Below are 11281 nucleotides of genomic sequence, written 5' to 3'. Positions count from 1 at the left end.
TCCTGTTACCAACCTTGATATCCTGTCTTCACAAGCGATGTGTGTGTAGCATGGTGGCTTTGTGCACTTCGTAAAGCTTGGTTACTGACAGATAAAATCAAACACAGACTGAAGTGGCTAGAGACATAGTTGTCAGTCTCATAATCAGGTTTGTTCTACACACATTTCAAAAAGACAAAAACCTCCCAGTTCTGAACCTCCAAGTAAAAAAGTATTAACTCTCTGTGGCAGCTGTCATATTAACACTAGTGAAATGGTTCACATGGCAGGAAATGGAATAATGAATTAACAACCATGTGTAGATTACATACAGATCACAGAAGTGATGCCAGTTGCATAAGACATCCTGCCCAAGTTAGGGAGGATGAGGTAATAGCTTACTTCCCATTCTTGTGGCTTGCAAAAAGTTTGAAGGAAGACCTTGTAGTGCAGTTTTGCGTATACTGAAATAGTTAACAGAAGCAAAGTGGAAATATCAGTTCTTTTAAAATCCTCTTATAACTTCTACTCCATTTGTATCAGCAAGGACTGTAATGTGGGAAAGATCCTTGAATAAGCAGCTGATTAAATGTAGTGATGAACCTAATACGAGTCTATATTCAGATAAATTGTGTAGCTGCAGGTGGATGTGCATGTCAGTCCCCCACTGAGGCCGATAAGTGAAGACAAAAGCACTGATAGAAGTAGTCTATTAATATTTTGTCCAAGAACATTTTAAACGTGGCAGCCACTTGTAAGCCATTTTTGCACAGCTTTTCAAGAAACTGGTACAAAAATGCAAATAGACGGTTGTTTTATTATCATTTGAGGTTTTGCCCACTATGGGGCTGCTGTTGCTGCATTTCCAGCTTAAGTTTCTATACTAGTAGCTCTTGTACTGACCAGCTACAAGCTGAGAGTCAGATGATAGAGGCTGTATCTTGCTTTCCTTCAGCATGTGGTAGACTAATCTACATCTCCTGAATTAGTTTCCCATGCTGTTCTTGGTACTTTGGACAGCTAGAATTGGTGTTTCCTTCTAATCGCTGGCATTACATTCTGTGGTTTCTTTGAGTAAGGTTGTATTTATGTTAGATGTGATCATTCCTATGTGATTTACAGGCTTGGGAAGTACCTATTTGTATTTCCAGTAAGAAAAAGGCATTGTTCAGTGATGTAAGAGTAAACTGAGAAATTCCTTAGTCGTGGTGTAGCTCACAGGTAGCTTTCAAAACTGATCTGATATCCATTAGCAGCAAGATAGGTACTATTCAGTGGAATAGTACAGCCTGTTTATATTATGAATCTTCTGTTTGTCTCATTGTCATCTTTTCTTCTGTGACAGCAGCTTATTTAGAAGAATTTACACAGAAACTGGCACAGAAGCTCTAAGCCCTCAAGAGGATGTTGGCCAAAATGTGTCCCTCCTTGGAAAAGTCCTTATCTAAGAAATCTAGCACTAGATTTTCAGTTCTGTTCTTGGCTGAATCGATGGCTGTCTAAATGAGAATTGATCTCTTCTTGGAGACAAGATGTATCCATATGAACATACGTAAAATCCATATTTATCGCTTAGCTCACTGTTTTCCCATTATCATGCCATCTTGTTCTTCTCACTGAAGGAAGCATAGGCAGATAGACATTTTCATTTCTCTGCTGGCTTGTCAGAGAATGGCATTGCCTCTACTAGAAGGGAGAGCCACATAGAAGCTGCAAGTTTGAGAAGACCTGCAGGTGGGAGGTAGAGTTGTTTTTTGCCTTCTGTTTTTCAGTCAGTGCAGCAGGTGTGCCTTTAAATTTGTGCTAGTGACTCCTAGCTGTGACAGGATTTCCTTTTTTCAGGTGAATGTATTGACATCTTGTGAACCTTTAATTTTTTTAACTGTGACATGGCTTTGTAGGTTTAAACCATTTAGTAGTGTGATTGTACACTGGACCTTCAGAATGTTTGACTTTTTTTTTCTCTTTTCTCTGGGTATTGCGGCAGGCACAGCTGATTGCACAGTCTATAGGTCAAGCCTTTAGTGTAGCATACCAAGAGTTTCTGAGGGCGAATGGAATCAATCCAGAAGACCTCAGCCAGAAGGAATATAGTGACTTGCTCAACACCCAGGACATGTACAATGATGACCTCATTCACTTCTCCAAATCTGAAAACTGCAAAGACGTATGTCTCATTTTTCTTTCTAACGATGTTAAGCTATCTCCATACTAGTTGCGGGCCCATATGGGCACAAATCAGAAAAGTATTAATATTTTCTTATAAATGACCTAAATGAGTCTGGAATATCCTCCCTAGTAGGACAACTTGTTACCGTTTCTCTATCAAATGCAAATAGAGAAACCCAAGTCTATCATGTGCGAAAAGTACATCTGTTTGCATTCTGTTTATCTAACAATTTTTAAACTTTTGAGATTATGTGCTAATGAAATGAATTTAAGGCAGGTTAAAAACTAATACAATTTAAAGGTTACAATAAGCAACATAAAACTTATGGAGGCAGTAATGTTAGAGTGACTGATTCTAGATTGTAAAGAATTGTTTTTACTGAGAGGATGTGCTGCTTTGTTCTTTTAGTAAACATGAACCTGCGCACCACTGCAAAAGACAGCTTGTGGTGTTCCAATGTATAGTCATAAGCTCTTGTAAACTCCTCTTGTTTAGCTTTGTCCTATGAAGCAAAATCTGTATGTTGTTGATTATTTAATGCTTGAATACAGCTGTTCTGTTGGAACATGTTGCAAATAGTAAAGGGTATCTGTTTGTTGATTCATAAACTATATGGAGGAGTTACTTCTTTTTCAGAAGATGTGCGGGGGAAAGGGAGATGCAGGTAGTCAGTTCCATGTTTGAGAAAAAGCTTCTGTTTGATGCACTTTTTCTTAACAACACAGGTTTACATTGAAAAGCAAAAAGGAGAAATCCTAGGTGTAGTGATTGTGGAGTCTGGCTGGGGATCCATTTTGCCTACAGTTATCATAGCCAATATGATGCATGGGGGACCAGCAGAGAAGTCTGGAAAGCTGAATATAGGGGACCAGATCATGTCAATCAACGGGACCAGCCTGGTTGGCTTACCTCTCTCAACATGTCAGAGCATTATAAAGGTATGGATAATGTTTCTGGATGTTTTCAAAGGGTTACATAGTAGGAAAGCAGTAAGTATAGAACTATTAAGTAATAATTCTTGAATATTTGTATAGCACTTTCCATTTGGTGGTCTTCATAGTATGATGCAAATTATACTTCACCGGTTTTCTGACTCTCGGGGAGTGAGTTGAGGCATTGACAGAGCTTATCATCAGAACTTAATGTCTGACTGTACAGAACATCATCAGAACATTTTGTTGGAAAAGCAGATGCTGCCAGATGCCTATCTCAAGGCTCTTAACATTTTATGTGACAACTGGAGAAACAGGTGCCTAATGTTGTTATAAGCTATACTGTTTTATTGCCTCCCAGTGTCTGGCTGAAGTGGAGCCGAGGCTTCTTTGCTCTGTCCTTAAGTATTTTTAAATTAGAATCAAAGGCAAAGGAACGTGTTTATTCTCTATAGAAATTCTGCCTGGATGAAAAACTTGACGTGAGCAAGCAGTGAGCACTTGCAGCCTGGAATATCATCAGCCCAGAGAAGAGAAGACTCCGGGGATACCTCATGGCTGCTTTCAAATACTTAAAGGGAGGTTGGAAATAGGAGGGAAACTAACGCTTTTACATGATCTGATTGTGGTAGGTCAAGAGAGAATGGCTTTATTTAAAGAGAGGAGATTTAGATTAGGTATTAGAAGGAAATTCTTTACTCAGAAGGCAGTGAGGGTCTGGAACAGGTTGCCCAGAGAAGCTGTGGATGCCCTGGTGGTATTTGAGGCCAGGTTGGATGGGGCTCTAGTGAACTTATCTAGCAGGAGGTGTCCCTGCCATAGCATGGGCATTGGAACTAGACTTCCCGTTCTGGTTTCTAAAAACATGGATGCTGTGCTATAGTGAGAAACAGATGCACAGATTTATGAGCCAGCCATTTTAGATTCTGCAGGTGGAAATGAAAGCTAAAAGTGTAGTATACAAAAAGAAATGGCAGAAGTCGTCTTGTGTTTGTGAAGTCTGGAAAGCAAAATCACATTACATGTCTCTCAGAAAGTTTCAGAGGAGCTAAGTCCACCACAAGCTCAGGCTTTTCATGTAAGTCATACTTGTTTCCTATCCCATGTTAGTTCTCTTTCTAAAACTGATGATTTGTGCTTTTTTGATTCAGAACCTTTTCAGGCGGAGTTTCATGTTGATGAAGCTCATTTGTACTTTCTGAGAACAGAAATAACTGGATTATCTTCTGCAGATTTTTCTCTTATGGTAGCTGGTACTTACAGTTGTAGCTGTAAAGAAAACAACTGCTAGCCATTTATTTGTCCTAAAAACAAGAAATGTCTGTGGATTTTCATGTCTTCATAGCCATACATCTAGGGCTGTTCATATAGCACTTTCTGTATCAAGTGTATGAACTACTGAATGACCTAAGCATATATTTTAATGTGGCAGAAAAATTTCAGGATTTCAGTTTTATTTAGCGTGCCCTAAGGGCTCTTATGAAAAAATGAATATCATACAAATATCTTACAGGTATGAAGAATCTTGCAAGCACTTCAGTAAGGTAATTTTAGTATTACCAATGTAAGCTCTGCTACTAATCATCTGTAAACCAATTACAGAATGACAGAGTTAGGGAGAAGGTGCTGGCAGTTATTCCCTGATTGTATTGCTGTATCTGTCTCTTTTTCAAAAGCCTCTGGTACTTTGTACTATCAGAAACAGACCCAGGGATTACAGAAGGAAATAAATAGGTCAAGTTATGCAATTGCTTTCTAGACAGCATTTATCACAGTTTTGCATTATTCCAGGAATCAGACACTTTTTGTGCTTTTTGTAAATTTAGTGAATTATTTGTTGGTGTGACCACATTCTTTTTGAAGAAGCAGGTGTAAATAACTTGTGCATACCTCAGGGAAAGTAAGAGAGCAGTCATATCAACTTTACGTATAGCATGTAACTTGAATTAACTCATATGTCGGAAGTTTGATACCTAGAATAATTATCACAGTGTGAGTCCTACCCTTCTGAATTTAGAAGACTAAGGGAGAAGCCCATCGGACTAAACATGATGCCTTCAGCTTAGTATGTGTTAAGTAGTTCCTGTCTTTTACTCTGTCTGTTTTGAAGGCTCTTGAGCACATACAGCATACAGATAAACCCAGTGAGGAGCTGAATACTGTCATGGAAGAGGTGGAGTTGGGATGGTCTTTCTGCTGAGAGTGGAGTGGAGGCAGTTTCCATAAGCACATGCTCACTTCAAGTTCATACAATAATTCTCTTGAAGCTACCTGAATAACAAGCCAGGCTGAGCTCAAGGTTGTGTGGAAGTGAGACCAGCCATTTCCCATTTGATGACTGCATCCAGACAGCTTAAGGCTAATTATTTGTGTGAAAGAAGCATTTAAGAGTAGAAAAATGTGTTTCCGCTTCTGTGTTGAAAAAATGATCGACAGTCTTCAAGCAAGATACCTGAGCACTCAGAACTGTACAGGGGTCAGATTGCAGCTACCTGCATTTCAGCATTTGAGTTTTCGTGGAGCCGTACAACCACTGATCCTCTGTGGCTTGCAAGCACCTTGCTTCAAAGTAGAGTCAGCTGAAGAAGGACTTTTTCTACTGGGATTTAAATAACTGCAGGGATGGACTCTCAAGGCCAATCCAGGCAATCTGCTGTTTTAGTGTTTCACCACCCTCACAGAACAAAAGGAAAGAAAATCCTTTTATTTTTCTCCTAGTATCAAGGAGTTCACAATGAGTGTGTTACACCAAGAAGGAAGGAAGAACAGAAAATAGCAGCACTGCTTAAACAAGCATATGACAGGAGTGGAACCTTCCAGAATCCCAGTGGAGAAGCCAATTATTTGTTTCTATCTTAGCTACGTATTTGAAATTTCATTTCCCAGCCACAATTGGCTTTTTCAGTGCTCTGGATAGACCAGTTTCATATTTTTCTTATACAGCGTGTTACGAGATGAAGAAATTGGCAACAGGAAGACTCCATTTCTTAAAACAACCATTTCAGCTTCTTGGCAAGAAACATTTGATATTGTATTGCTGATTTCACTGAGTGTTTGCATGTTTATTTCTGGCACTCAGTGACCCAGTTCTGTTACAATGCATGCAGAGAACTGTTTATTCAGGGCTGTTCCTGTGTCAGTGTTCTAACGCTTACCTTTTTACCCCAGATGCTCACGTTAAATATTTCACTCTGTCCCTACCATTTTTCATGCTGATTTCTTTTTTACAGGGTTTGAAAAACCAGGCCCGGGTTAAACTGAATATAGTCAGGTGTCCTCCAGTAACCACTGTCTTGATCAGGAGGCCGGACCTCAGATATCAGTTGGGCTTCAGTGTGCAAAATGGGATTGTAAGTAGCTTCAGGATTCCCTGGTGAAGCATATGTGATAGTGTGGGAAGAGGGAAACTGACATTTTTTCCTTACACAGCACACAGGACGTTGCACACGTATTAAGTCTTAAGATCTAAACATTTAGCTAATCAGAGTTATTTTTATCTTTGACTCTGTTCAGTCCACAACTTCAGAGTCAGAGAAACAGAAAGGCTCTCATAGATGATAGAAACGAAACTGTATCTGAGGCTGTTTTCAGTCTACTTCATTTCTCTCTCTGACCTAAGCCATTGTACATTATCGAAAGAAAAAGGCTGTTCTTCATCTTCTTTTGCATATGGCATCTTCATGCCTAACATTGTTAAACTGTGATCCTTCCTACACCTTTACATTGCCAAACTATAGCACATCTGACATGCAACACAAATAGCCTCTTCTGACTGTTGTATTCTTGGAGGAGAATATGCAGTAGTTGTTTGCTGCTAACAGATCTTATTTGGAGTCAGTGACAAACTACATTTTAGAATTTGTTGCAAGCCTGTACTGAATTACAATTTAGAGGTGAGAAGGGGTAGCATAAAGCCCCTCTTCCCACATCTAGGCACTGATAAATTTGTCCTTCTCCTTCCAGATTTGCAGCCTCATGAGAGGTGGTATAGCAGAGAGAGGAGGTGTGCGTGTTGGCCATCGCATCATTGAAATCAATGGACAGAGTGTGGTAGCAACGCCCCATGAGAAAATTGTTCACATTCTCTCAAATGCTGTTGGCGAGGTAAGAGCAGTGTAACGTATTTCATTGTCGCTACCTCTTTTAGGTTGTTGCTACTCAAAGCTGAACGGTGGAAGCGAGGGTGAGGATAGTCCACCATTTCTGCTTTTTAAAGTACCTGTAGTTCTCATATGTGTTAGGTGAACTCTATGCAGAAAATGTCAAGTGTCCACAACTTTGGGTGGTCAGTTGATGCTAATCACATCAAATTGCTTTGCTAGATCCCCTTCTGCCATACTTTAATAAGGGTGCAGAAATTCTCAGGCTTCGCTTTTTCCTTTTGTCCTGTGTGACCTTTGTTAGTTCCCTCACCAAAGCAAGCATGCACGCTAGGAACACTGAGTAACCTGTCGTATTTCCTCTAGATTCATATGAAGACTATGCCAGCTGCCATGTACAGACTGCTGACTGCACAAGAGCAACCAGTTTACATCTAAAGCCGACACCCACCGTCACAATGTGCATGGAGGATGTTTTTCCTCAATAGTGCTTGTCACTCTAGTGCTGCATTTATGTGTCTGCAGAGACGTTTATTTCTTTATCTCACTCACAAGCGTACTGTCTCTCTCTCCTCCCTTCTCCCCACCATTTTCCTGTAGTTAGGAAAGGGGCAAAATATATCTATGGGACTATTTTGGTTGCATCTCTTTTCAGGTGGAATTAAATGCAGTTCCACACACAAAACAGAAAAATAACAGCAGCATTCTTCACAGCACGATGCACAAAAAAGTCAGGCTGACTCTGACTTGTTTGATTAACTCTAATAAGTAGGGGGTTTTGCAATTGTAATTTGACAAATTAAACAAGCTCCATGTTGCAAAATGAAAGATGTCTTTACCAGACAAGCAGAAATGTAGGAAGCAAAGTGTTCTCTTGGACCTCCCGCATGTGACTTCACTTTCCTTCCCATTTTTCCATAGGCTTTCTGAAACCCTGTAAAGGTTTACATCTGTAGGAAAAGTAGTTCTTCTGAAGGGCAACTTCAGAAGAATGAGTAGATGCTGCTGTGTTAAAATCGGCTGTCTAAATACACACTTTTTGGCTACTCCCCCATCAGCAGTTTGTCGCAACCTGTGGGACTCCCAGAAGTTCTTTCTGAGATGCCTGAACGTGTTGCAGTTCCACTATTTACACCAAGTAACTGGGGAGGCTTTTTTTGTCTATTATTTTTACAGCGGCCTTCCCCTCTCTGCCCCCAGGTTTCCAACTCCTTGTTTTGCTCTGCTTTGTTTTTAAATGTAACATGTCTTTTATAGTCCCTTACCTGTTTTAGATGTTAAAGGAGCAGGGGGGCGGGGGGGAGGATCTTTAAATACCTACAAGAGAAAATAGTGAGGGGCTTTCCTGAATAGCTACACTTTTTCTAGGCTCTTATTTCCGCATTTGGTGCACACAGCAACGTGTGCCGGTGTATATAGATGTTTTTAAAATTGTGCTTGCTATTTAATGAAGTTTGAATATAAGAGATCTGCATACTATTCGAAGTAATTTTGTTCTCTGAGCCAATTTTAACATATATTTTTGTCCAAAGACTTGTCTAATTTTATTGACTTTCTCTTCAGTTCATGACATAGATAATAATCGGAGCGGTAAAGTGGGGATAAACATATTTATTTTAAGTTAAGTTGTGACTTTTTTTCCATTTGTATGGCACCTTTAGGATATATATGTGTACTATATGCACTTGTATGAAGATATATTGTAGGGATGTATGAAATATAGGATTTGAGTGGCCTGTAACTTGCATGCTAGAGATAAAAGGGGGAAAATGGGTTGGGTTGTTTCCTTGTTTGTTTTTTTTTGTTGGTGGTGTTGTTTTGTTTTTTGTTTTTGTTTTTTTAATGAAAATAAATAAAAGCAGTGACTTTTCTTCCTAGTGAGAGGAAAATTCTCCATTGTTTGTAGTTACTTTTACCAGGACTGCACACTGGTGCTTACACTGAAACTGCACCATGCGTTTAGTGCAGGCTAGTAAGCTGGTTTTCTTTTGAGGAAGCATTTTCTGCTATATCATCGAGTGGCAGAACAGCTCAGTGAGGTGAAGGCAAGAACAGGTCACGCATACAGACATGTCTGTTCTGTTTTGAAGACGTTCTTGTGGTCACAGTCACTTGTTTCCCAATTACTGTGTGGTGGGCTGTGCAAAAGAGGCGTTATTTGCAGCCTGGTAATGATTCCTTGCAATGTCTGCAGAGGTTGGTGGAAGTGGATCTGTGTGTGTGTGCACAGGCACAGCTGGTGTGCACGCTGAGGAGAGCCATGGAGGATGAACTCAAGAGGTTCATTTTTGGCTTTTAGATATCACAGACATCCACGGCCTGATCGGAGGTAGAAAACCTCTTGTTGTTGTAGTTCAGTGGGCAGTAAATACTTAAGGGAGGCAATGGGGCGCTGCATAAACCGGTGTCGTCAGTGAATATGTTTTAGTGTTGAGGTTAATGTACAGTGACTTGATTTTACTGCAGTTCTTGTTGTTATATGGTTTAATCCCAATCTGTGGAATAACAGACTGCACAAGAGCACCGTGTTAGTGCTCCAGGTTAACACTTACCTCTGCCACCAGGCTGATGCAAGTGGATAACGGATGGCTTGTACCTCGTTTACCTGTAAACATCTGGTCTATGGTGATCATTTGAATTCTTTTCAGAACTCTCCATATACATAGTAATATATGTAAATACGATATATATCCATGTACAATTCAGAGGATTATATACAGTGCAGCCTTTCCATAAGTTGCCTGAGGAAACTCAGTGAACTCTCAAAGACACAGTTACCGTGCTCCTGAGTCCTGCTGTGTTTAGACTCAGCTTCGCTCGTTTCTGTGCTTCTGTACCAGTGGCTCAGTGTGGTCCTTACCTGACTTCACTGCAAAATGCTGGAGACCTGAATCCAAAACTCTGCCGAGTTCTTGGCCCTTGAGTGCTTTCATGGTACACAGTACGTCGGCACTCAGCATTAAGCAAGTGAACGCTTGCAGGATCAGAGTCTATCAGAAAGCGCCATCCTTACAGTAGCAGTGTGTGTGTGAGGTTTCTGAACTGGCAGGTCCATAGTTCACACACGCTGTTGGTGACTGCCTGACAGTTCTGTCTTACGTGTAGAGGGAAGGAGTTTCACAAAGCACGCTCCAAGTGGGAAGCTGGCAGTTCTCTGGGCCCCGGCAGCAGTTTATCAGGTGAGACGAGTTACTGACAGATACGATGGAGCAAACTGCTGCTTTACATTCCTTCTTCAGTGACAGACCTGAATTTGTTCTTTCTCGCTGCTTTGTGCAGTCTAGTTAACTCTTCAGTGTTTACATTAAGGGTGAAACATCCCTTCTATTTTTTTATTGGCGAGTTTCTCACATTTGTTTTGAACCTGGCTCAAATTGGGGATTCCGAGTTTGCTTGTTTTCCTTGTTTTTTAAATAAGATAACGTTTCTGAAGACAGCGATGTGGTTGAGATATCTTGTACATATTTAGCGCAGTACCTAGACTATGAAGTTATATTATTGTTCTGTAAAGAGGGTGAATAGAAATTATTGTAAAGCGTTGGGAAAAGTATAGTATTGTATTTGTACCAATATTGTTCTTTGTAAACATCTAATGATCTCTCTATATAAATATAAATATATATATAAATCTATGTGAGCCTGGAATGTTGATACTGCACATCTGCTGAATGTAATTCCTCTGATGTTTTTTTGCCACAGGTTTCTGACCTCTGTAATGACGCTGCAGTGGTTTGGTTTGGGGCGGGGGCAGGGGGCGGAAGAGGAGGGGTTTGATTTGGGGTGGGGGGGGTGGGGGGGCCTGGCCAGCTGTTCTGTTGTGATGTATGTACTGTGCTACATTCCTTTACTTAACAGAGCGTTAATGTCTGTACAATTTGCAACAATAAAATGCGAAACAAAAATACCTCAGACAAGGCTGAGAGTTTGCTCATACTAATGTTAGGGGCTGGCTTGCCAGTACTGAGTGCGTGAGTGCTTGGAAGGTAACTGAACTCCCTCTTTGTTACTTAGTTTGAAGTAACAGTACGTGTATTTCTGCAGACGTGAACCAATGCTGTTGATTTTGTTTTTAAAGCGGCATTGTTTTCAGTCAATAAATG

At 40.4% G+C, this 11281-nt stretch overlaps 1 protein-coding gene across 3 annotated transcripts in view; it reads left to right on the top strand.

Annotated features, from left to right (window-relative positions):
- APBA1 (amyloid beta precursor protein binding family A member 1) overlaps positions 1-11089 on the top strand; it is a 75104-nt gene extending 64015 nt beyond the window's left edge. For all 3 annotated transcript variants that reach the window (XM_072359254.1, XM_072359255.1, XM_072359253.1), the window contains 5 exons: positions 1967-2146; positions 2875-3087; positions 6312-6431; positions 7045-7185; positions 7548-11089. In XM_072359254.1, coding sequence (XP_072215355.1) covers positions 1967-2146; positions 2875-3087; positions 6312-6431; positions 7045-7185; positions 7548-7619 — 726 coding nt within the window. In that variant the 3' untranslated portion in view covers positions 7620-11089. The remainder of the gene's footprint in view (positions 1-1966; positions 2147-2874; positions 3088-6311; positions 6432-7044; positions 7186-7547) is intronic.
- Positions 11090-11281: the final 192 nt, after the last annotated feature.

This window comes from Excalfactoria chinensis, chromosome Z (assembly GCF_039878825.1).
Source record: "Excalfactoria chinensis isolate bCotChi1 chromosome Z, bCotChi1.hap2, whole genome shotgun sequence".
Classification (NCBI taxonomy): domain Eukaryota; kingdom Metazoa; phylum Chordata; class Aves; order Galliformes; family Phasianidae; genus Excalfactoria; species Excalfactoria chinensis.
Note: the sequence above shows the minus strand (reverse complement) of the source record. Positions and strands in the feature narration are given on the sequence as shown.